This window comes from Acomys russatus, chromosome 17 (genome assembly GCF_903995435.1).
Source record: "Acomys russatus chromosome 17, mAcoRus1.1, whole genome shotgun sequence".
NCBI classification, from domain to species: Eukaryota; Metazoa; Chordata; class Mammalia; order Rodentia; family Muridae; genus Acomys; species Acomys russatus.
The window spans coordinates 60,672,345-60,696,808 of NC_067153.1; the positions used below are offsets into that span (position 1 = coordinate 60,672,345).

General features: G+C 49.9%; 2 protein-coding genes across 2 annotated transcripts; one reads left to right on the forward strand and one right to left on the reverse strand.

Annotated features, from left to right (window-relative positions):
• Positions 1 to 1,149: 1,149 nt before the first annotated feature.
• Ccdc65 (coiled-coil domain containing 65) lies at positions 1,150 to 15,227 on the forward strand. The gene is made up of 8 exons (XM_051160307.1): positions 1,150 to 1,451; positions 1,966 to 2,133; positions 10,490 to 10,659; positions 11,673 to 11,811; positions 13,407 to 13,604; positions 13,727 to 13,945; positions 14,645 to 14,794; positions 14,869 to 15,227. Exons 1-8 carry the CDS (start codon positions 1,320 to 1,322, stop codon positions 15,181 to 15,183), a joined length of 1,491 nt encoding a protein of 496 aa, XP_051016264.1. The 5' UTR covers positions 1,150 to 1,319; the 3' UTR covers positions 15,184 to 15,227.
• Positions 15,228 to 16,201: 974 nt separating this feature from the next.
• On the reverse strand, positions 16,202 to 21,197 carry Fkbp11 (FKBP prolyl isomerase 11). The gene is made up of 6 exons (XM_051159430.1): positions 20,956 to 21,197; positions 20,674 to 20,739; positions 20,169 to 20,256; positions 19,886 to 19,919; positions 19,486 to 19,556; positions 16,202 to 16,453 (listed from the first exon to the last, which is right to left on the reverse strand). Exons 1-6 carry the CDS (start codon positions 21,085 to 21,087, stop codon positions 16,236 to 16,238), a joined length of 609 nt encoding a protein of 202 aa, XP_051015387.1. The 5' UTR covers positions 21,088 to 21,197; the 3' UTR covers positions 16,202 to 16,235.
• Positions 21,198 to 24,464: the final 3,267 nt, after the last annotated feature.

Below are 24,464 nucleotides of genomic sequence, written 5' to 3' on the forward strand. Positions count from 1 at the left end.
CTGCAGCTCCCCTGCCGCTGCATTTGCTGCATCGCTGCATCGCTGCATTGCTGCATTGCTGGACTTGCCCCTGGGAACCCAGTGCCCCTAGTCAGCAGGAAGTAGTTTAAAGAGGTCTACGCCCACTTTTCCCTCTAAGCTTCTTTCTTGCCTGCTTAGTGTCCGGTTGGAAGGGATTGGGGTAGAGAAGTGTGGTAGATACAGAACCCCCCCCCCCAAATCACCTATATCCCACTTCCTACTCTTTTCAAGACAGGGTTTCTCCGTGTAGCCCTGGCTGTCCCGGAACTTATTCTGTAGACCAGGCTGGCCTCAAATGAACTCAAAGACCTGCCTGCCTCTGCCTCTCAAGTGCTGGGATTAAAGGCGTGTGCCTGCCTCAATTTTTTTAAAAACTAAGATGCATTTATTTTATATGTGCATTTGTGTGTTTGTCTACATGTGTGTATGTGCACCATGTCTGTACCTGGTGTCCACAGAAGTCAGAAGAGGGAATCCCCTGGAACTGGAGTTAAAAACCCACATGAGCTGCCATGTGGGTGCTGGGAACCAAACCAAGGTCTTCTGCAAATGCAACAAGCAGTTGCTCTCCATTTCCAAGGAGAACATTTAAAAAAGATTCTAGAATATTCTGTGTGTACGTGTGTTTGTGCACATGAGTGCAGCGTCCACTGAGGCTACAAAGAGGGATTTTGATCCCCTGAAACTGGGGTTACAGGTAATCTCAGGCCATCAGGCTTGGCAGCACTCTCTTACCCAGCCAGCCATCTCACCTGCCCATCCACAAAAATGATATGTGAACGTATGTGTGGGTTTTTTTTTTTTTTTTTTTCACCTGTTCCACAGAATCCAACACCATCTTCTGGCCTTTACAGGCACATGGTGCTCAGATATAACATACAGGCAAAACACACATACACAGAATAAAAAAGTAAAATAGAAGAAAAATATTTGAAACCTTTAATTTAATTTATTTATTTAAATAGAGAGACTAGGGTTCTTAGGTTAAAAGGCTTTCTCTCAAGAACTGACTGCGGTCCTCCTGCGTACAGGGGGCGCTTTGAAATGAGGCTCTCGATTTCTCACCCAGCGGTCTCAGCGAAGGTCCTTGTTGCTGTTGCTAAGAGACGAGATGCATCTCTTCGCCGACAAGCCGTGGTCCTGAGCGCTCTTGGCGGAGGACTGGGGTCTAACTAAGGCCCTATACCCTTAGTTCCAGAAGGTCCCTGTCTACGGGAGCCTTTTCCTTCTAATTTCTCACACGTAGGCCGGGGCGGCAGGCCGAGGCTCCTTGCCTGGGCCCAGTCCGCCGCCCAGCCATGCCTAAGAAAGGTAAAAAGTCCAAGGCACCGCTGACCGACGAGGAGCAGCTGCTCCTCTTTCAGCAGAAGTTGCTGGCAGATGAGGAGGCAGCCAAGAAGAAAGAGCGGCTTCTCGCCCAGTTCTTGAAGGTGATGCTTGTCTGCAGTGTGTCCTGCCCAAACCTGGCGCCCTTGCCTGGGCTCCCGTCATGGTGGCTGGCTACTTTTTCACCCCTTCCGTCCCACCTCTGAAGTCAGTCTTCTGCCCAAAATACATGGGCTTTAGGCAACGTTGGTTTCGGACTAGGGAGCTCTCTGTGAAGCATGGGAGGGGGAAATAGAGATTGGCAGCATCAAATGAGCCCCGGAATTAGGAAAGTAGATGCTGTCAAGGGTCCAAATTCAGCTGTCTTGAAATCTGATGTTTGGTCTGGAGTGGCGTGTTAGAAAGTCTTCTACTCTGGTGCTTCACCCTGAAAGAAATTCATCGGGCGGCGGGGACCCCACAAACAGGAGCCCCAGAGTGTTTGTTGGCTGCCAAGAGCTTTAATACTTCAGAGTACACAGAACTGGTATTTTCCCCGCCCCCCCGGCATGGTATGGATTGCACTGTGGGAGACCCACAAGTGTTGGCTAAAAACGGATGCGTCTATTCCTCACACAGGACAAGCTAGCCAAGGAAGAACACAACAGCGCTCTGAACCTTAATAAGATTAACACGCAGTGGCGAACTGTCCTCCGGGAAGTGAAGACTAGGGAGCTTCACAAGGACATCGAGATCCTCAGCCAAACGTTTGAGCGAGTGGTGGACTGCAAGGACAGTGTCATCAAGGTACTTGCTTTCTCAAAACAAGACAAAACACACTGGAGGGTGGCTTCCCTGGGCTTTCTGGGTAGAACGGGCCTCCTGAATTATTGTTGTTGTTATTATTATTGTTATTGTTTGATGATGATGATCAAGGTCACGCATCCCCATGCTGGTACCAGACTCATTGTGTAAATGGAGGATGACCTAGAACTCCTCATCCTCCTACCTCAACTTGCCAACTGCTGGCATCGCAGGTGCAGGCTACCTAATCGGCCATCAAGCCTTCATGAGGCACAGGCTGTGATACATGTAGCCTACGGGTTCTAATTACTGTCACTGAGAGTGAGAAACAAACTGCTGAGCTGTTCCTGTCCTCTCTTCCTTAGAGGAACTGCTGTCCTTGGTCACCCACTGCCCCCAAACATGGCCTGTGGCACAGCCTCACCAGCAACTTGAGCTTAGGCCTGGACGTTTATTTCAGTATGAGAAGGCGCAGTTCCAGAGAGGGGAACTGACTTGTCCAGGGGTGCCTAGCTCTGGTCAGAGGGCTAGGAGGAGACAGTGGGTATTTTGTGGAGAGGCTCTAACTCTGGCTGTCCTGAAACATGCTATGTAGTCCAGGCTGGCCTCCAGCTCGCAGAGGTCCGCCTGCCTCTGCCTCCCAAGTTCTGCCATCAAAGATGTGTGCCACTGCACCTGGCAAGGTGTAGGCACTTTGACTTACTCCACTGCCTCATTCGAGCCGTTTGGCCTCCTTGCTTCAATATAGTGGTCTGAGACAAGGTCAGGGGAGAGCAATTCTGCATTTCCAAACCATTTGCTCAGCCATCCTAATGCTCTTTTGGACGGAAATGGAAGCAGACTTAGACAGTTGAGGCTGTACATTAGGAGTCCTGCCTCAGCCTCGGGGACTGGGATTATTGGCAGGGGTCACCAGTCCAGCTCCATTCTCATCTTTTAAAGGAGTTTACTTTACTTTTTTTTTTCTTCTTTGGTTTTTTGAGACAGGGTTTCTCTGTGTAGCCTTGGCTGTCCTGGACTCACTCTGTAGACCAGGCTGGCCTCGAACTCACAGCAATCTGCCTGCCTCTGCCTCCCAAGTGTTGGGATTAAAGGCGTGCACACTTTTCTATTTTTTTAATAGACTAATTTATTATTTATATGGTATTTTGCCCAAATGTGCACCTGTCTGCCACAAGAAGGCACCAGATCTCATTACAGATGGTCATGAGCCACCATGTGGTTGCTGGGAACTGAACTCTGGACCTGTGGAAGACTCCAGCCCTAGAGTTTGCTTTTTAAAAAAAAAAAAAAAAATCTAACTTTTAAAGCCAGGTGTGGTGGCGCACGGCTTTAATCCCAGCACTTGGGAGGCAGAGGCAGTCGGATCTCAGTGAGTTCAAGGCCAGCCTGGTCTACAAAGCAAGTCCAGGACAGCCAAGGCTACACAGAGAAACCCTGTCTCAAAAAATCAAAATAATAATAATAATAATAACTTTTTATTGATTCTTTGTGAGTTTCACATCATGCACCCCAATCCCACTCATCTCCCTTCTTTATATCTGCTCTCTGCCCTTGCAACTGCCCCCGCCCCAAAGGGGAAAAAAAGGTCATGTTGTGGAAGCTGTAGTGTGCCTCAGTGGCCACATCCTTTTCTTAAAACCTGTGCGTATAATATGTGTGTGGGTACACATGTCGTGGAGGTCAAAGGGCAGCTTTCTGGAGCCGTCTGCTTCTGTATGGGTTCGGCTGTCTCCTTGGCTCTGTATGTCCCAGCCTCCCACTTTGAAGCGCGCGCCTGAGCCTTCTATTCACTTTTTTCGTTGCACAGCCTGGCTTTGGGACTGGTGATTTGGATGGCCACCATGCTGCCCTTTCCACAGCAGCTCTGGGGGTCTTGGAGGAAACATGAGCGTTCTCAGCCCGGTGAGATCGTCACGCGTGGGCCACTTCCAGCTCCTTGATGCTGGGGAGTGGGAACTTACAGAGACACCGGCTGCGTGCGCTTGGATTGCGTGTTGCTCTCGTGGCCAGTGCTGTACCCTACTGCTGCCTCTGCACGCCTGCTTAGTCCTGAGCTGTTGGTCAGACTTGTGCTGGAGGAATTTCTCCATTCTGTTTTTTACTATCTCCGCTTCACTAAAGATCTGAGGGGAACCAAGATCCACACAGGAGATGGGGGCTGCCTCGGAGGTGGCACCAAGGGGGAGCCACAGCCCCCCCGCCCCGCCCCATTTTTCTTTTTTTCTTTTCTTTTCTTAGCTAGCCTGGACTCACTATGTAGACCAGGCTGGCCTCAAACTCTGCGAGATCTGCCAACCTCTGTCTCCTGAGTGCTGGGATGAAAGACATGCGCCATGATTTATCCCTTTTTCAATCAACCTTTTACTAACTACCTGCATCCCAGCTCCTCTTTAGTCTCTTCTTCTCAAACACAACTCCTCAGTAACAGCAAATATTCACTGTACATCTTTCCTTCTGCCTCAGCCTTGCTGCGGTGGGGAGTCAGCAGGCTCCAGGCAACTTCATGCTAGAAGTTACAACTTAAGTATGGCCTCTTCTTCTCTTTTTAAAAAATTATTTAAAAAGCCGGGTGTGGTGGTGCACGCCTTTAATCCCAGCACTCGGGAGGCAGAGGCAGGCGGATCGCTGTGAGTTTGAGGCCAGCTTGGTCTACAAAGTGAGTCCAGGATGGCCAAGGCTACACAGAGAGACCCTGTCTCAGAAAACCAAAAAATACAAAATTATTTATCTGTGCTGGGCATGGTGGTGAACGCCTTTAATCTCAGCACTCGGGAGACAGAGGCAGGTGATCGCTGTGAGTTCGAGGCCAGCCTGGTCTACAAAGTAAGTCCAGGACAGCCATGGCTATCACAGAGAAACCCTGGCTCAAAAAAACAAAACAAGCAAACAAAAAATACTTATTTATTCTTTTTTTATGTACATTGATGTTTTGTGTGCATGTATGTCTGTGTGAGGGTGTCAGGTCCCCTGGAGCTGGAGTTACAGACAGTTGTAAGCTACCATGTAGGTGCTGGGAATCGAGCCTGGGTCCTCTGGAAGAGCAGTCAGTGTCCCTAACCTCTGAGCCATCTCTCCGGCCCCAACATTTTTTTCCAGTGCTGAGGAGAAAACCCAGGGCCTTGTACATGTTAGAAAAGCACTCTATTGTAGTGACAACTTTGTAAGTTTGGTGTCTCTAAAATATACAAATTTGTAAGAATATGTTTTTGTTTTAATTCCAGGTGTGGGGATGGGGGCTGCTTCAGACTGTCCACAGCAGCTGCTGACTATGATTTGCCTCGTGCTCTAGCAGAAGCATGGTTTTGCCAGCTGCAGATAGTTTCTGCAATTGTGTGATGTTTGGAATTCTGGGAAGTTTTCAGAGGGTATATAAATGCTAAGGCCCCAAGAGGCAGGATTGGTGGGTGTTGGTCATTCATGGAGGGTTGGATGCAGTTTGTTAGTAGTCATACTCAAAGAAGAAACAAGAAGAAATAAATTAGGTTCAAAGATCTCTGTCTCTCTTTCCTCTCTAGCCTTCTTTTACCCCTATTACTAGACAGGAGAGAAAGGAGGGGAGATCCTGTATCCACAGCTGTCAGAACTTAACAACCATCCGTAACGCTTAGAGACTGATGCCCTCTCTGACCTCCAGGGCACCAGGCATACACATAGTACACACACAGACATGCAGACAATGCTAATATACATGAAATAAAATAAATCTAAAACAGTCATGTAAGTTAGCTGGGCGCAGTGGCACATGCCTTTAATCCCAGCACTTGAGGAGGCAGAAGCTTGTGGATGTTTGTGAGTTCTACAAAGAGAGTTCCAGGACAGCCAGGTTATCACACAGAGAAACCCTGTCTTGAAAAACAAAACAATACAAAAATGGGCTGGGCCTGGAGTCACATGCCTTCAATCAGAGCAGAGGCTGAAGGGTTTCTGAGTTTGAGGCCAACTTGGTCTACACCGCAAGTTCCATGCTAATGGAGCTACACAATCGAAAGACCCTGGTTTTTTTTTTTTTTTTTTAACCACTTTACATATTTGCATGTCACCCTTACTCAGGGTCATGCTAATCTCTGCTATATTATCCCAACTCTTGTATACGTGCTGCCAAAGTGAGCACTTTCTGTTTTGAGACAGTCTCTTGCTGAGCCTGAAGCTCATCAGCTGGGCTAGGCTGCATAGCCAATGAGTGATCCACCATGAATGAGTGGTGACCGGCACAGGGGAGTTAAGTGTACCATGAGGCCCGGGTCTTTATGTGCAGGTTCCAAGCCCAGGTCCTTGTATTTGCTTGGCAGGAACTTTGCCAGTTAAGCCATTAACTCACCTTTCTTTTATCTCTGAGTCCAGACTGGCCTTGAAATCACAGCAGTCTTCCTGCCCCAGCCTCTCAAGTGTTAAGATTATACTAGTGATCCCGGCACTCGGGAGGCAGAGGGAGATGGATCCCTGTGAGTTCGAGGCCAGCCTGGTCTACAAAGGGAGTCCAGCACAGCCAGGGCTACACAGAAAAACATGTCTTGAAAAAACAAAACAAAACAAAACAAAAGCAAACAAACAAACATTAAACTTATGAGCCAGGTGTGGTGGCGCATGCCTTTATGGTCCCAGTACTGGGGAAGCAGAGGCAAATTGGTCTCTGAGTTTGAGGCCAGCTGGGCTACAGAGTGAGTTCCAGGAGAGCCAGGGAACCTTGTCTCAAACAAAAATATTATACTTGTGAACCACCACACTCAGCTACGTTATAGCTTAAACACACACACACACTTTACGCTGTGGGTGTGAGTGGGTGTGAATGTGCTACAGAGCGTGTGTGGAGGTCAGAAAACAACTTTGTGCAATCACCTCTCTCCTACCTTTATTTTATTTCTGGTTTTTCGAGACAGGGCTTCCCTGGGTAGCCCTGGCTGTCTTAGACTGTCTTTGTAGACCAGGCTGGCCTCGAACTCACAGAGATCCACCTGCCTCTGCCTAGGATTAAAGGCATGCGCCAGTACACACACATGTGAAATTGAACCCAAGCCCCCAAGTTTGTACAACAGACTTTTCCACCCTCTGAGCCAGTTTGCCCTGCCCTGTGTATCTCCAGACTTTATGAAAGTTGGCAAACAGGAATCAGATCCTTTCATTTTGAGTTTGTCTCTCTGTGTAGCCCGGACTGGCCTGGAACTTGCTGGCTGCTGGGATTAAAGGTGTGCAGCACTATGTCAGATAGATATCTATTTTTCAATCTATTGCAGTGTTTCCCTTTACTAGTGCTCACACTTTGTTTTTTTTCCCCCCTAGTGAAAGTGTTCCAGGTATCTTTTGATAACAACCCCACCCCCCCCCCACCCCCGAGTTAGTAGCTGACAATAGTTTCCTTATTATGTTTTATGGCTCTGTAGGTAGACTCAACTGTGTAGCTCTGCATGCCAGGGACCTAACCAAGGGCTCAGAGCACGCTGCACAGGCAAGGCACTCAACTACAGTCCTCCATCCATCCTGTTGTGCTCCCAACAGGCAGCCTCATTAAGACACAGGAAGTTCCTGAAACAGAAGATTCACACGGCCCCTCCCGGAGGTTATGTAAGCAGAAACTGCTAGGGAGAAGGGACCCTGAGATCAGCTACACTGCAGAGCTCAGGGATGCAGCTCATGACAGCCGTCATCCATGCTCCTGTAAAGATGCCAGTAAACCAACTGGCTCACCACGGTGGGCTTCCGTGGAACCATCTCTTATGGGAGAGTAGATATCCATTCCTGTTTCTCCAGGAAAGCCACACAACACATCCTTAGCCCCACGGTGATTGCCTCTCACAAGCAAGAATGGTGTGTCAATCTGTCAGTGACCACTGCTGACCTCCACCTGACTGGCCTGTCAGCCAGGAAGGAGCTCAGCTAAGCGGTTGGCTAGAATTCACATCACCTTTCCACATGCTTCGGGTTTCTCACAGCATGCTGGCTCAGTTCCTGGAGGATGCATTCCCAAGAACAGGCATTCCAAGAGGCAGGAAGTGGAAGCTGGCAGGCCAGATCAGGGGCCGTGTTGGACCTGGCTCAGTGCCAAGTGCCATTCCCACCTCTTCTGTTGAGTCCAATAGCCATAAAGTCACTCAGATTCAAGGCGGTGGAAAAGGGAATGTTTTTCTCTTGTCCCTTCTGTCCCCCCCTCCTTCCCACTCTGCCATCTTCCCTTCTGTTTCTGGCTTCTTTCTTTTCTTTTTCTTTCTTTCTTTCTTTTCTTTTTTTTTTTTTTTTTGAGATGAGTCTTGCTGGCTTCAAACTAATGATCTTTATTTTTTTTTTTTTTTTTTTTTAAACTAATGATCTTTTAAAAAATATTTTAAAATTATGTGTGTGTTGGGCGGTGGGGATGCATGTGAGTGCAAATGGCCACAGAGGCCATCAGATCCCTTGGAGTTAAGAGTTACAGGGAGTTGTGAGAATTCAGTGCTGGGAACTGAACACAGGTCTTCATGAAAAAGAGCAAGTGCTCTTAACCTCTTAGCCATCTCTCCAGCTTCCGAATTCATGATCATCTTGCCTCCAAATGCTGGGATTGCAAGCATCTGTCACTATATCCAAATGAGACTCCACCTTTGGTGGAGGAGTGACAAAGTCACACAGCAGAAAGCTGGAGGATGGAAGTGTGTGCTCATTTTTGCAATACAGTATGCCACAAGAGGCCACTTCCTGTTGGCCCCTGAATCACTCTGACATGGCTTCATTGGTGCTTGATGGCTTTTTTTTTTTCCCCTTTTTCTTTTGTGCTTGTAGTACTGTGGATCGGACTCTAGCTCTCATGTGTTTTAGGCAAAATCTACTGCTGAGCTACATCCCTAACCCTGTAAAATAATTTTTGCTGGACAGTGGTGGCACACACCTTTAATCCTAACTTTAGGGAGGCAGAGTTAGGTGGATCTCTGTGAATTGGAGGCCAGCTTGGTTTACATAGTTAGTTCCAGGCCCAGCCAGGGTTATATAGCGCAGGGAATCTGCAATGTGCTTGCCCCAATGGCCTGGTGTCACAGGTGCACATCCCCATGGCCACCCTACTAATTTGTGTAAGAAAATAAACTAGGTTCACATTATTTTCTGCCCTCAAACACCCAGTTCTTCAAAGATTCCTGGCTCTTTTGGGGGGAGGCAGTTCGAAACAGGATCTCTCTGTGTAGCCTTAGCTGTCCCAGACTCACTCTGTAGACCAGGTTGGCCTTGAACTCACAGCAATCTGCCTGCCTCTGCCTCCCAAAAGTGCGGGGACTAAAGGCGTGGGCCACCAGGCCCAGCAGGATTCCATGGCTGATGATGGCTCCATCAGCATCAATGTCTGTGATCCACAGAACATTGCTCACTTCACTCTCCTTTAGAAAATAATTATTTTCACTTTACCTGTGTGTCTGCACATGTGTGTAGTGCACCACGAGCAAGCAATGCCCATGAAGAGGGCATTGGAGCCCTGGAACTGGAGTTACAGAAGTTGTGGGCAGCTACATGGGTGCTGGGAATCAAATCCTGGACCTCTGGAAAAGCAGTCAGCACTTTACTGCTGAACCATCTCTCCAGCCCTTCCCAGTGCTTTTTTTTTTTCAAGACAGGGTTTCTCTGTGTAACAGCTCTGGCTGTCTTGGAACTCACTCTGTAGTCCAGGCTGGCCTTGAACTCATGGATATCCACCTGCCTCTGCCTCCTGAGTGGTGAGAATGAAGGTGTGCACCACCAGGACCAATCCCTACTCTTGAAGACGTCATTTTTGGTTTGCATCAAGACCAAATGGCAAGGGGCTGGAGTGATGGCCCTGCGGTTAGAAGCTCTCGCAGTCCTTTCATAGGAGCTGGGTTCAAGTTCCAGCACCCACATTAGGTCACAACTGCTTGTAGCTCCTATTCAGTGTACTTAAGGGCCTCTGGCCTCCTGGGATACCTACAGTACACAGGACAAACTTAGAAAGGTGTGCACACAGACACGCAAATAATAAACAAATCTTAATTTTTAAAGACTGAATTGGAGAGCCAGCATTCCTAAAGCCATTAGGAAACAAGAGGAAAATACCACTGTGCCATCCACTTAGCCAGATACCTAAATCTCTCTCTGTGTGTGTGTGTGTGTTTGCACTCGTGCCAGAGGTTGACATCACGTGTCTTTCTCATTTGCTCTCCGCCTTATATTTTGAGATATAAGATTGGGAGCTCACTCACCAAATTGGGAGGGCCGGCTGGTCAACCAGAGCTGGGACTCCTCCTCTCTCTCTTTCCCCAAACCCACGATTACAGGGGCGACACCACACCAGACTCCTGTGGGTGTTGAGGACCCTGCTGATCCATCTCCCCACCCCCCTGAGCCTATTTTTATTTTCTCATGGGTGCTGCTTGGCCCTGCCCAGTCTTTGGCTAAAGACCTGACTGAAGCCGAGGAGCAGTACGCCCACGCTCTGCGTAGCCACTTACACAACACTGACCAGCTGCTGACCCTGCAGCGCCGCCGCCTCAGCCTCCTGGAGGAGCACTACAACACGGAGCTGGAAGCCCTAACGAAGGAGTTCGAGACAGAAAGGTATGGGAGCCGAGAGAACGGATCCAGGGGCGGTCCCGGAGCCTGTGCCTAGAAGCAGATGCCCAGTACTGTGGAGCCTCCTTCCTGAACCACAGCCCAGGCCGACAGGGTCCTAAGATCCATGTAACTCAATTTTTGGGTTTAGTCCTATAGCCTTAGCTTACCTTTGCCCCTGCCAGGTCCCTGTCTGTACCTCCTGCTTCCAACTCTCAAAATTCGATCCATCTAGCAGTAGACAGGGCAGGGGCGGGGGGAAGCGTTCACTGTAAACCTATTTAGATTTCCAAAAATCAAACTATTCTTATTTTTTTCTGGGAAAAAAAAACACACACACATGCATACAGCAATCCTTTCCCTCCTCACCTGCTTGTGCCTAAAAGCTTGTACCAGTCATAGTTTTGCTTTTTTTTTTTTTTTTAAAGATTTATTTTTTATTATTTATACAGCCTTCAGCCTGCATGTGTGCCCATGCACCAGAAGAGGGCACCAGATCTCACCATAGATGGGTGTGAGCCACCATGTCGTTGCTGGGAATTGAACTCAGGACCTTTGGAAGAACAGCCAGTACTCTTAACCTCTAGCCATCTCTCCAGCCCCTCGATTTTGCTCTGTTGTTGTTATTGTTTTTGTTTTGCTTTGGTTTGGTTTTTTGAGATAGAGTTTCTCTGTGTAGCCTTGGCTGTCCTGGACTCACTTTGTAGAACAGGCTGGCCTGGAACTCACAGTGATCCACCTGCCTCTGCCTCCGGAGTGCTGGGATTACAGGCGTGCACCACCGCTGCCTGGCTTTTTTGTTTGTTCGTTTGTTTTTTAAGACAAGCGCCTCGCTGTGTATTCCTGGCTAGCCTGGAACATATTACATAGATCAGGCTGGCTTCTCACTCACGAAGATCTGCCTGCCTCTGCCTCTCAAGTGCTGGGAGTGTGCCACCAAACTTGGCCCATTCATAGTTATAGTACATATTTCTTTGCTATTGTTGGTCCACATGTTGCATCTGCCCTGCCTCCTGCAGGAAGATGATCCTTGACCATCACGAGAAGGAAATCCACTACCTACAGGATGTGTACATGGCCATGGAGCAGAACTATATAGACTCTGAGTATGAAAGCAAGCTAGAGTTCCAGAGCATGTGGGATGATCTGAAAAACAAGGTACAGAAATGGGGTACGGGGATCTGGGAGACACGAGGAGCCTGTCCAAGGCAACCAGAGCTGGACGAAAGCCCTGGAGCCAACAGTCAATAAAGCCATGGCCACCGAGGTGCCCCGTGCATGCTTCTTTGGGGTCTTGTGAAAACTGGTTGGGAGGCAGGACTGTTCTAAGTGTTATGAAAACGCATTTAAAAAGTTATTCTTCCCCCATACAATACATCCCAACCAGTTTCCCCTTCCTCCACTCCTCCCTGTTCCCCACCACCCCCCTCCCCCAGATCCCTCCTCCTCCATTTCCCTTGAGAACAGAGCTGTCCTCCCAGGGACAGCAACAGAACACAGCAGGACAAGTTACGGTAACTAGGCACAAACCCTCATGTCAAGGCTGGACAAGGCATCTAGAGGAGAAAAAGGGTTCCAACAGCAGGCAAAAGAATTGAGGACACCCCCACTCCCACTCTCAGTCTTTTTTTGTTTTGTTTTTTTGAGGTAGGGTTTCTCCATGTAGCCGTGGCTGTCCTGGATTTGCTTTGTAGACCAGGCTGGCCTCGAGCTCACAGCGATCTTTCCAGGACAATCTAGGTCTGTAGAACCTTGGTCCATAAATCTTTCCATCATAGATTTGCAAATCTACATTTAGAAATTTGGGTATAAAATTTTTTGTTTTTTTTTTAAAGATTTATTCATAGCCGGGCGTGGTGGCACACACCTTTAATTGCAGCACTCGGGAGGCAGAGGCAGGTGGATCTCTGTGAGTTCAAGGCCAGCCTGGTCTATAAAGCGAGTCCAGGACAGCCAAGGTTACACAGAGAAACCCTGTCTCAAAAAACCAAAAAGAAAAGAAAGATTCATTTATTATTATGTATACAGTGTTCTTCCTGCATGTACACCTGCACACCAGAGGAGGGCATCAGATTACATTATAGATGGTTGTGAGCCACCATATGGTTACTGGGAATTGAACTCAGGACCTCTAGAAGTGCTCTTAACCTCTGAGCCATCTGTCCAGCCCGGGTATAAAGTTCTTGTTTTCACTTTTGAGATAGCATCTTACTAGCCCAGGCCGACCTTGAACTCAATATGTAGTAGAAGATGGCCTGTACCTACTGTTTTGCTTTTACCTTCATCTTCTGGTTCTCCTGCCTCCACCTCCCAAGTGGGGTAACACCATGCACTGTGGTACCCAACCTTATTCTGTGTTAGCCAAGTGCCTGCCAACTAAGCCCCAGCCACAACACTTGTTTTTAATTTAGCCAGTGGTTTACTTTAGATCGGAGTTCGAGACCAGCCAGCTTGGTCTACTGAGCGAATTCCAGGACAGCCAGGGCTACACAGAGAAACCCTGTCTCAAAAACAAACAAAAAATGGAAGGGAACTGAAACACTGGGCCTTTTCTGTCTCTAACTGGCACCACTCTCATGGAGCTGGGCCCACCCCGCTCCACCCACTCCATCCCACCCCCACCCACTCGTACGCTTTCCGGTCCAGGTTACTGTGGACCACACTCTGAGTATAGCTCATCCCGAGCGCTGCTAATGCAGGCACGGGCACTAATAGGGTAACTTAAGCATGTGGTATCTGGACGCGTTTCCTAGAATCTGGAAGAAAAGCATTTTCTTCGCATACAACTGGAGAACATAGTGGAAGATCTGTGGAGAAAGTTCCAGGACGCGCTCAAGAATTACACGGACGCCACCGAGGACCAGAAGACCGCCTTTGAGGCTCTGAAGGTGAAGGACGAGAAAAGCTCCAGAGAGATTGAGATGCAGATGAAGAAAATCCAGAAGCTACAGGTCTGTGTGTTCAGCTGGAGGCTTTCCCAGACTCTTCTGGGCCTCCCTGGGTGGGTCAAGATGACAGACTTTACTCCTAGCCCCCACTGTCCCTTTGTCAGCTGCATCTGCTGTCCCTCCAGGAGGCCATAAGCACCCTGAAAGGGAAGATCACAGCCCACTGCCGGGAAAATGAGTGGCAGAACCAGTCTGTCCGGAGCGACAAGGAGCTGGTCCACATACAGCTTCGAAAACTTAAGGCCCAGAAGACGCAGGCTCGGGGATTAGCTCAGGAGAACTTAGTCAAGCTCACTCTTGAAAGTAATGCCGCCCTCAAGGACCTGAAAAAGGTCGTGGAGAAGGTAAAGGGACCACGGGCAGTCAGGAGAAAGTCAGGAAGTGTGGCTGGAGGGAGGCCCCTCCTCTCTCACTAAGCAGGCACTTGTGGTCTTTTTTTTTTTTTTTTTTTTTAAATACTATTCTCTCTTTAAAATGAATAGGGATTTTTCTGAATCCTGCATCCCCTCTCTGCTTTGCAGAGGGTGTTTTTTCCTGTCTGCTCCATGTGTGTGTGTGTGTGAGTGCCTGTGTGCACGTGTGTGTGTGTGTGTGTGTGTGCTGGCCTCGAACTCCCAGAGATCCGCCTGCTTCTGCCTCCCAAGTGCTGAGACTAAAGACGTGCCTCACCACGACCAGCTATAATTGCCTCACAGCTCACGTAGCTGGGAGAGAGGGAGAGGGGAGTAATAAAGAGTTGCACCTGCGGTAAGAAGACTATAAAATGCTGGGCAAGTGTTTGGCACCCGGCAGGCTGTGCCAAATGTGCTCCCTACTAACTGAGCAGCTTTCCTGGGCTCAGGCAGGGGAATTCTTTTCTTTGGTTTTTCCAGACAGGGTTTCTCTATGTAGCCTTGGCTGTCCTGGACTCGCTCTATAGACCAGGCTGGCCTCGAACTCACAGAAAACTGCCTCTGCTGGGATTACAGCCGTGTGCCACCATGCCTGCCCAGTGGGGGGGTTATTTTGTTTTCCCTAAACTGCTTCTTCACAACCCTCAACAGGGTGAAAAGATCCTTAAGCTTGCTGAAATATGCAGGAAATTTGAAACAGAGGAAGAAAAAGTACTACCTTTCTATTCTTCAGTACTGACTCCCAAGGAGCAGGAGATGGAGAGACAGAACCCAGAGGACCTCACAGAGGACATTGCCAAGGTGAGGGAGGGAGGGTGCTGGGTGGGCCTTGCTGCCCCGGGCCCTCACACACCTTCCTGTAACCACACTCTCAGATCCTGGCGGACTACTCAGGGATGGAGAACTTCTGGAAGAGATACAACAAAGTGAAGCTGGAGGTCCTGAGCCTGCGGCACCGGCGGGCACAGCTGGCCGACATCAGCGGGAAGCTGCGGCAGATGCTGAAGCAGTACCTGGACGGCATCTCCGTGAGCGACGAAGTGCTGAGCCAGCTCAACCCGCTCTTCATTGTAAACCACAGGAGCAACCTGCCGCAGCTGTGCGCACCTGCAGCCCAGCCAGGTGACAGGAGACCTCCAGCCACTCACACTGTCATCGAAGCAGCCCACGTCGTCTCCCGAATCCTGTGATCCAAGGAGGAAACCTCTTTCCAAACCCCAGAGAAGTTTTTTTGTTTTTTAAACCTGAGTGCTTTGCTATTAACTTAATGGAGGCTCCAGACTGCACTCTACTTACTGCCACTACCCCACGCAGTATAATCAATACATTATTCTTTTAAAAAATAAATAAAAGAAAGAAAGAAAACCTTCCCTGTGGTTTGGAAGTTCCTTAAAAAAAAAAAAAAAGGTTGACAGGTGATGGTGGCTGCCCATACCTTTAACCCCAGCAATTAGGTGCAGGGGAGGGAAGAGGCAGAGGCAGGGTAGGTGTGTATCATGTTTGTTTGTTTTTGGGGTTTTGTTTGTCTGTTTGTTTGTTTGTTTGTGGGTTTTGGGTTTTTTTGTTTGTTTTGCTTTTGCGTTGTAGACAAGCATTCTACCAACTGAACCCTATCCTTAGCCCTAGTTATATCTTTGTCTCTTCCTCCTGTTTACTTCAAGGATACAAGAGACATTTTGGTCCCAGGGAGAGAATCGTAGGTGCCTAGTAGGTGGTGAACTTGCTTCCTCCACAGCACTATAGGAAGCAGACTCAAGACCAGCTGCTCCTCAGGGTAAGTTAGGACAGCAAGAGCAGGTGAGAGGAAGAGGTGCTCCCTGGCCTCCAGCCACTCAACCACAGGCAAGACCCTGCTCCAGAACGCTCTCTTCTCTACCCATGAAAACAGCCTCAAAATATTGAGTGGGTGACCAGGGCGTGGCTGCACATATCTGTAATTAACACTGAGCCAGGAGGCTTGTGAGTCCGAGGCCAGCATGGGCCACACAACAAATGCAAGACCCTGTCTTAGAAGAAAAGCAGGACCCAGAGAGGTGGCTCAGCAGGGAAAGCACTGGTTTCGAGAGTCTGTGACCTCCGTTCAGTCCCCAAAACCCTCCTGCAGGTGGAAGAGGAGGACTAACTTTACAGTGTTGTCTGATGCCCACGTTCACCCTGGCACAGTAGTAAGGAAGGAACTAAAAGAGGAGGGGGGAATAGTAGTGTCAGGCGGAGACTACAACGTTCTCTTAGAGCCCACTATTTATTTCTTCTTACTCTTGTTTCGTTTTTCTTCTTTCAGCTTCTTTTTGGAGACTTTCGGTCTGCTGGCCTTTTTGTATAGGTGATACCCAATCAGGCCCAGGAGTGCTGGCACCATAGCCATGCCCACCAGGGGCAAAATGCCCTTCAGCAGCCTTTGCCAGGAGTTTGCGCGAGTCAATGCGATCAGCTCCACATCATACTGCACCACTGCATCAGCTGGAGGGGCAGAGGGCAGGGGGTTAGGGTCTGCACCCCTGCATCAGCTGGAGGGGCAGAGGGCAGGGGGTTAGGGTCTGCACCCCTGCATCAGCTGGAGGGGCAGAGGGCAGGGGGTTAGGGTGCCCGCATCAGCTGGAGGGGCAGAGGGCAGGGGGTTAGGGTCTGCACCCTGCATCAGCTGGAGGGGCAGAGGGCAGGGGGTTAGGGTCTGCACCTCTGCATCAGCTGGAGGGGCAGAGGGCAGGGGGTTAGGGTCTGCACCCCTGCATCAGCTGGAGGGGCAGAGGGCAGGGGGTTAGGGTCTGCACCCCTGCATCAGCTGGAGGGGCAGAGGGCAGGGGGTTAGGGTCTGCACCCCTGCATCAGCTGGAGGGGCAGAGGGCAGGGGGTTAGGGGTCTGCACCCCTGCATCAGCTGGAGGGGCAGAGGGCAGGGGTTAGGGTCTGCACCACTGCATCAGCTGGAGGGGCAGAGGGCAGGGGGTTAGGGTCTGCACCCCTGCATCAGCTGGAGGGGCAGAGGGCAGGGGGTTAGGGTCTGCACCCCTGCATCAGCTGGAGGGGCAGAGGGCAGGGGGTTAGGGTCTGCACCACTGCATCAGCTGGAGGGGCAGAGGGCAGGGGGTTAGGGTCTGCACCCCTGCATCAGCTGGAGGGGCAGAGGGCAGGGGGTTAGGGTCTGCACCCCTGCATCAGCTGGAGGGGCAGAGGGCAGGGGGTTAGGGTCTGCACCCTGCATCAGCTGGGGGGCAGGGGGTTAGGGTCTGCACCCTGCATCAGCTGGGTGAGGCAGAGGGCAGGGGGTTAGGGTCTGCACCCCTGCATCAGCTGGAGGGGCAGAGGGCAGGGGGTTAGGGTCTGCACCCCTGCATCAGCTGGAGGGGCAGAGGGCAGGGGTTTAGGGTCTGCACCCCTGCATCAGCTGGAGGGCAGAGGGCAGGGGTTAGGGTCTGCACCCCTGCATCAGCTGGAGGGGCAGAGGGCAGGGGGTTAGGGTCTGCACCCCTGCATCCGCTGGTGAGGCAGAGGGCAGGAACGGTTAGGGTCTGCACCACTGCATCAGCTGGGATGGGTCAGGCTGGGGGGGTGTGTGTGTGTGCTAGAATTGGTGTGTTTATCCAGAGCTCTAGACTGGGATTAAAACAAGGAGGGTGGGCCACAGAAAACAAATGTGATTTGGCAATATGAAGTGTGGGGTTGTGTCCCTGAGGAAAGGCAGGAGGGTTAGGAGCAGACTAAGGACACGCATGTTGACTTTCACTACAGATCTTTGACAGCACAAGAGATCTGTGGCTGGGAAGCATGCTGGCTCTTCCATATTTCCAAGTAAGCATTTACTGATTTTGTAATCTCTTTAAAGATTTTATGTATCTGAGTGTTTGGTGTGTGTCTGTCCACCACACACATGCCTAGTATCCTTGGAGTAAGGAGAGGGTGTTGGATCCCCTGGATGGCATGTGGGTGCTGGGAATTGAACCCCGAGTCTTCAAGAGTAGCCAGTGCTCTTAACTGCTCAGCCGGCCATCTGTCTACCACAAGTGAGCATTTATGTTTGAGAGTCTTCTATACCAAATGGACCCCAGTTCCAAACAGCCACAGGATAGAATTTTTATAGGACTAAAATTAACAGGAATAAAAGCAGGTATCTTTAAAAGCTCTACCAACCGATGAGCACATGCAATGAGATTCTCAGCAGATTCTCAAGGGCTGGAAGAGATGCTTGAGGAAGCGGGCGGGCAGGAGTCGGACAGTTGCAAATAGAAGCAAAGCAGCAGCAATGGGAGTGGGAAGAGTTTGAGTTTTTTGTTCTGTTCTTGAGACAGGGACTCACTCTGTAGACCAGGGTGGCCTCGAACTCACAGAGATCTACCTGCCCCTGCTTCCTGACTTGCTAAGAGAGATTTTGTGGGGCTGCAATGATGGCTCAGTGGTTAAGATCACTGACTGCTCTTCCAGAAGACCTAGGTTCAATTCCCAGCACCCACATGGCAGCTTAGAGCTGTCAGTAACTCTAGTTCCAGGAGATCTGACAGCCCCACATGGACATACATGCAGGCAAAAGACCAATAATAACATAAAACACAAAATAAAAATAAATAATAAAAAAGACTATGCTTGGCTCTCCCTCTTTTCAGGGCTCCCCAAAAGCCTGCACTAGTCTAAGAACCACATTCCCAGAGACTGTGGAGAAGCACGTTTTACTTCATAGAACACGTGTTTTTTAAAAAACATTTTACTTATTTATTTATTAAGAATACATTGTTTTGCCTGCATTTGTGCCTACATGCCAGAAGAGAGTGTCAGATCTCATTACACATGGTTGTGAGCCACTATGTGGTTGCTGGGAATTGAACCCAGGACCTTTGGAAGAGCAGGAAGTGCTCTTAGCCTCTGAGCCATCTCTCCAGGCCCCAGAACATGTGTTTTTTAAGCCAAAGCAAGAGACATCCATCTTGGAAAATCTGTCCAATCTTGGCCCTTAAGAACAGGTGTCAGCAGTAATTTGTGAAGGTGGATTCTAGGGATAACAGGACTGTCACGTCACCTGCTCTATGTGAGGGCTTTTGAAGGTTGCTTTTGGGTTGGGTCCGAGTTATTTGGTGCCCTGGGATAAGCAGTGTTGGAGCAAGACCCATGTGCTCAAGCAGGTGTCAAAAAGTCACCATACGGGGCCAGGCGTGGTGGCACATGCCTTTAATCCCAGCACTTGGGAGGCAGAGGCAGGTGGATCGCTGTGAGTTCAAGGCCAGCCTGGTCTACAAAGCAAGTCTAGGACAGCCAAGGCTACACAGAGAAACCCTTCTCTTGAAAAACCAGAAAGAAAAAAAAAAAAAAAAGTCACCATATGCCTAAGGTTAAGCCATGTGGCTGTAACAGGTCATCTGGGAGAAAGGGGGGCCTGAAAGGGGAGTCCCAGCTAAATTATTTCTTTAATTTGATCTGGGCTTTCTCAAGTTCTAGACAGAGCGAGTAGCCCTTGGTTCTTAGGGCTCTGTTGTGACTGGCAGGACAAAGGCCTAGTCAGATTACCTGGGATAGACGGCGGGTACCCTCGCTTTCCATAGGCCAAGTGGGAAGGGATGACTGCTCTTCGCTTCTCTCTGAGGGAAGGAATAAGAGTCGCAGGCAAGGAGAGAGGTGAGCTGGCAGCCTCGGCCCATTTGAAGGGCCACCAGAGACCCTCCCACCTCAGATACTGATACGAAATCATTAATTTCTCCACCTAATAGATTGACCAGCAAAGTTAGCAATCTCCCTACAACACCTCAGCTCCCCCAACAAAACTGGCAGAGAGGTCCCCTCAGCTTTGGATGCCCTCAGGGGTCTCGTATGAAGTTAGGGGCCCTTTATTCTAAAGGTTCTGCCTCCTGCGACTGGGGCGGCAGAGAAGGCATATGGGCAGTCAGGCACAACCTGTGCCGATACTCACCCCACACACATGTCCAGCAGGGTCTGCTCCAGACCTTGAGGGAGGAGACATAACACAACTAGAAGCTACACGTATTCCACCCCCATAGCACCCAAAAGGAAGATCAAAAGGGTGCGATCCACCTTCATTGAGAGCCATGCTCCACTTCTCAAACTCTTAGCCCCCTACCCAAAAATCCCTGGGGTCTTACTCGGTCTAGGAGGCTTTTCTAGAGTAATTCAGACGGTCAAGGCACCAAGCAAGGCCTTACATAAGGAAGAAGACAAAGGCGCGGGGCACATACCTGGGATCACCTGCTTTTGGCCAAGTTCTATGACCAGAGGATCTCTGGTCAGAGAAGTGTCAATAATGCGTCCATCTACCAAGCTGCCCTGAAGACAAAGAGCAAGAACTAACTCCACCATTCCTTCCCCCCCCTCCTGCCCCCAAAGGCAGGCCACACACACCGGGACGGCCAGGCGGCAACCCTCCCAACAACCTTGCCTCCTGGCCCCCCTCTCCTCCAACTGCCACCCTCACGGGGGAAAAAAGGAACAGGAAGCCCCAAGGGGCTGGCACTTGTTGGAGATTTCTCTACCCTTTCTTTCTCAGTGCTGGAGAGGAACTGGCGGGGAAACATGGAAGAAAAAGACGCAGGCGAGAGGACACCCCCACTCCCGCCGCCACGTGCTGGCAGACCCTAGGACTCGAGTTCTCTAGCTTGCCACGTGTCCAAACCAAAGCTGACGTGTTTCAGCCGGGCGCCGCCCCCTCCCAGGCCACGCCTCGGACCCCCTCAGGCCCCTCACCGTGTAGTGTATGTGGAGCGTGTCTCCAAAGGCAGCGGACTCCGTGCACGATTCAGGGGGCTGCACCTATGATCAGACTACAAGGGTCAAGGCTGCTCCTCCTAAGATCCTGTTACCTACCGCAGGCGGAGACCCAGCACCTTCTCCCCCAACCCAGTTCCTCTCCTCTTCGCTCACAGGTTCATTTAGAGCCCCGTGCTCCCCCATGATCCCTGGCCTTGAAGGGTGGTGGGGCGGCGGCGCGGGGCTGGGGAGACGGGGGTGGCGCGACGGTCTCCTCACCAGGGTCTCCACTTGGAGGGTCCGGACAGGACTTTCGGTTTCTGGCCCAGCCTCAGCCCAGCACACCGACCCACTGAGCAGCAGCAGCAGCAGCGGCGGCCAGAGCGGCAGGAGCAAGGGGCGCAGGGTCATGACTGGACCGGGTCAGACCACGGGGTACCAGGGCAGGTTGTTCGCGGGCGGACGACAGGACGTGTTCCCTCAGCTCCAGGCCAGACTGGAATGGGCGGGTCACAAGAAACGAGCTCCTCCTCCTCCTCAGGCAGCCCGCCCCTACCTTGTCCCCACCTCCTGGAGGGAAGAAGCTGCAGAATTCCCTTCGCCGCGCTGCGAGGTTCTGTCCCATGAGGAGGGTTGGGCCTTGTAATAGCACCTGTTTGCCGTTACCCCCACTGTGAAGGGGGATGTTAATCTCCAGCCTCCGAATCACCAGGAAAGGAAGGCACAACTGCTCCCATTTTACTATGCCAACTGGTGACAGCATTTGTTCCCGGCTTTCTTCTAAGATAAGTCCCCGCCCACTAAGCCCAGAGGCAGGCGGCCAGGACAGCCAGCCCTTCACCTCAGCTTGTTGGCTGCTCCATCCTCCCGTCTTGGGAAAGCACTGCGGGTTATCTTCCTGTAAAAAGGGGTCAATCACTGATCTTTTCCTCCCAACACTGGCGTTTCCTTCCTGTTTTCCCAACATCCTTTTCACAATGGCAGCGTAGACAACGGTCTGGTGTTTGTGCAAGGGCTTCAGTTTTTTAAAGGGTTTTAGGTAATTTTAGGTGGTTTTGCCAGTTTCCCTTTTCATGGCTTGATCCGGTACTTACTGACCACCTAAGCTGTGGTTCCTACTCCTGGTCATTCAGAGGCCGCCATGGGGTTCTTCCAGACCACAGTCCTAGGCGGTTTCTTGGTTCACTGTCCTCTTTAGCACTGATGTTGGTAGACACAACTCCACTGGGGCATCTGGCCAGCACCACACACCACACACACTCACACATGTTCTATTTGAAACAGCCTGGCCTTTCTGATGGTCCTCTACAGTGTCAGTCTCCTCTGGGGTTTCTTCCCCAGCCTCTCCAGGGCCTCCATTCCTAGGGTTACCACGCTAATTACGCTCTCCTTTTCTCTGGGGCTGTACTGGAGGGGCTCTGCTCATAGCAGGCAAGCACCTCAGCTGACAATCCTAACCTAGGAATTATTTTTTAAGTACTCATTGTTAGGGACTAGATGGATGGATAGGTGCTTAAAAGCAGTTGCTTCTCTTCCCAAGGACCAGAGTTCAATTCCCTGCACACATATCAGATGGCTCAAAAATGTTTATTAACAGCAGCTCCACACCTTTGTCTGGCCCCCACAGGTACCCCCACACATATGGCATACAGATACACATAATAAAAATAAATCTTAAAAAATAAGTAACTGCCAGCTAGGTGTCATTGGCACATACCTTTAATTTCAACACTCAGGAGGCAGAGGCAGACAAATTCCTCTGAGTTTCAAGCCATTCAGGACTACATTGTCAAACTCTGGGGTTTTTGTTGTTGTGGTTTGGTTTGGTTTTTTGAGACAGGGTTTCTCTATGTAGCCTTGGCTAAACTCACAGAGATCCACCACCTGCCTCTGCCTCCCTAGTGCTGGGATTAAAGGAATGAGGCACCAAGCCTGGCCCCAAACTCTGTCTTTAAACAAGCAACAAAACCAAGAAACTAGAGCCCTCTCGGACACAGTCAGGTATGCTGATGCACACCTATAATCCCAGCGTCCCGAAATAGAGCCCTCTCTCAAAACTAACAGAAACCACAGCCAGCAGGAATTTCTGGGTTGATGGAATTCTGTAAATCTTGAGGATATGAGGTTACACAGGTGTGCACATCTTTTAAAACCTGTCCAATAGATGCCTAACATCTGTGCGTGCAGCTAGGGGTGAGCTCGGTGGTAGACTGCTTGTCTAGAGGCTGTGTGCACGTGCATGCTTGTGTGTGGTTATTTTTGTTTTGTTTTGTTTTCTGAGACAGGGTTTCTCTGTGTAGCCCTGGCTGTCCTGGACTCACTTTGTAGACCAGGCTGGCCTGTAACTCACAGCGATCCACCTGCCTCTGCCTCCCAAGTGCTGGGATTAAAGGCGTGTGCCACCACTCCCGGCCTTGTTTTGTTTTATTTTATTATTATTATTATTATTATTTTTGGTTTTTCGAGACAAGGTTTCTCTGTGTAGCCTGGGCTGTCCTGGATAGATCAGGCAGGCAGGCCTCAAACTTGAAGATCTGTCTGCATCTGCCTCTTGAGTGTTGGGATTAAAGATGTGTGCCACCACGGCCAGGCACTTGTCTATAGTCCCCAGCACCAAGGAAAAAAAAAATCTGTCTATCTCCTTATAAGAAGATATACTTGAGCAAATACTAAATAGACACTTTGGGTTAAGATATAAAGGTAAGAGTTGAAAGCACTGGGGTTTTTTGTTTTGTTTTGTCTTTTGTTTTTCGAGACAGGGTTTCTCTGTGTAGCCTTGACTGTTCCTGGCCTCAAACTCACAGGGATCCACCTGCCTCTGCCTCCCGAGTGCTGGGATTAAAAGGGTGCACCACCACAGGCCGGCAGAAAGCATTGTTTTTAAAACTGGGCATGGTGGCACACGCCTTTAATCCCAGCACTGGGGAGGCAGAAGCAAGTGGATCTCACTGAGTTCAAGGCCAGCCTGGTCTACAAAGCTAAAAAGTGAGTCGAGGACAGCCAAGGCTACACAGAGAAACCCTGTCTCAAAAAAAAAAAAAAAAAAAAAAAAAAAAAAAAAAGGCAAGAAAACAAGAAGCACTGTTTTAGACAAAAAAAAAAAAAAAAAAAAAAAAACCAAAACAAAACAAAACACAAAACCACAAAACCAAAAGCCTTCAGCCTAGTTAGGAAGCATGTTAGCACCCCACTCTCCTCCGTCTTCTACTGGCCTCCCTCTCTCCTACCTGTGACTTGGAAGTCACCAGATGAGCTGTGCTCCAGCAATCACACTGCATCATGATGGAAGGCTGGTCCTCAACGGTAAAGCTTGAAGGTTGAAGTGTAAATCCTTGGTAGGTGGAAACCCATCACGCTAGCCCTGGACCACCTGCCACCAAACACCTTTTAAAGCAGATACAAGGTCCATCTCCATTCTGACCCCAAGCTTCTCTAGAACATTCTGTACACTGCTGTGAGCACTCACGTCACCTGCCCTGTCACTGAAAGCCTGCATAGTTCCTCAGCCCTGGGAATTAAACTGACTCCTTGACAATTAGAAGCTTGTCACCAAGACTTAGTTTCCTTTCCTGAATTGGTCATTAATTAAACTGAAAGCCTTTCTTTTTCTTTTGTTTTTTGAGACAGGGTTTCTCTGTGTAGCCTTGGCTGTCCTAGACTCACTTTGTAGACCAGGCTGGCCTCGAACTCACAGAGACCCCGCCTGCCTCTGCCTCCCAAGTTCTGGGATTAAAGGCATGCACCACCATGCCCGGCTGAAAGCCTTTCTTAAAAAAAAAAAAAAAAAA

What these genes read in the sequence shown, in the direction of transcription:
- Ccdc65 (XM_051160307.1), top strand. Translation starts at nt 1,320, where the DNA reads ATGCCTAAGAAAGGTAAAAAGTCCAAGGCACCGCTGACCGACGAGGAG. An exon ending in AGAAAATCCAGAAGCTACAG is followed by an intron (nt 13,605 to 13,726) that starts GTCTGTGTGTTC and finishes CTGTCCCTCCAG; the next exon opens with GAGGCCATAAGCACCCTGAA. An exon ending in TGAAAAAGGTCGTGGAGAAG is followed by an intron (nt 13,946 to 14,644) that starts GTAAAGGGACCA and finishes AACCCTCAACAG; the next exon opens with GGTGAAAAGATCCTTAAGCT.
- Fkbp11 (XM_051159430.1), bottom strand. Translation starts at nt 21,087, where the DNA reads ATGACCCTGCGCCCCTTGCTCCTGCCGCTCTGGCCGCCGCTGCTGCTG. An exon ending in CCCTCCAAGTGGAGACCCTG is followed by an intron (nt 20,740 to 20,955) that starts GTGAGGAGACCG and finishes GTCTGATCATAG; the next exon opens with GTGCAGCCCCCTGAATCGTG. An exon ending in CGCTCCACATACACTACACG is followed by an intron (nt 20,257 to 20,673) that starts GTGAGGGGCCTG and finishes CTTTGTCTTCAG; the next exon opens with GGCAGCTTGGTAGATGGACG.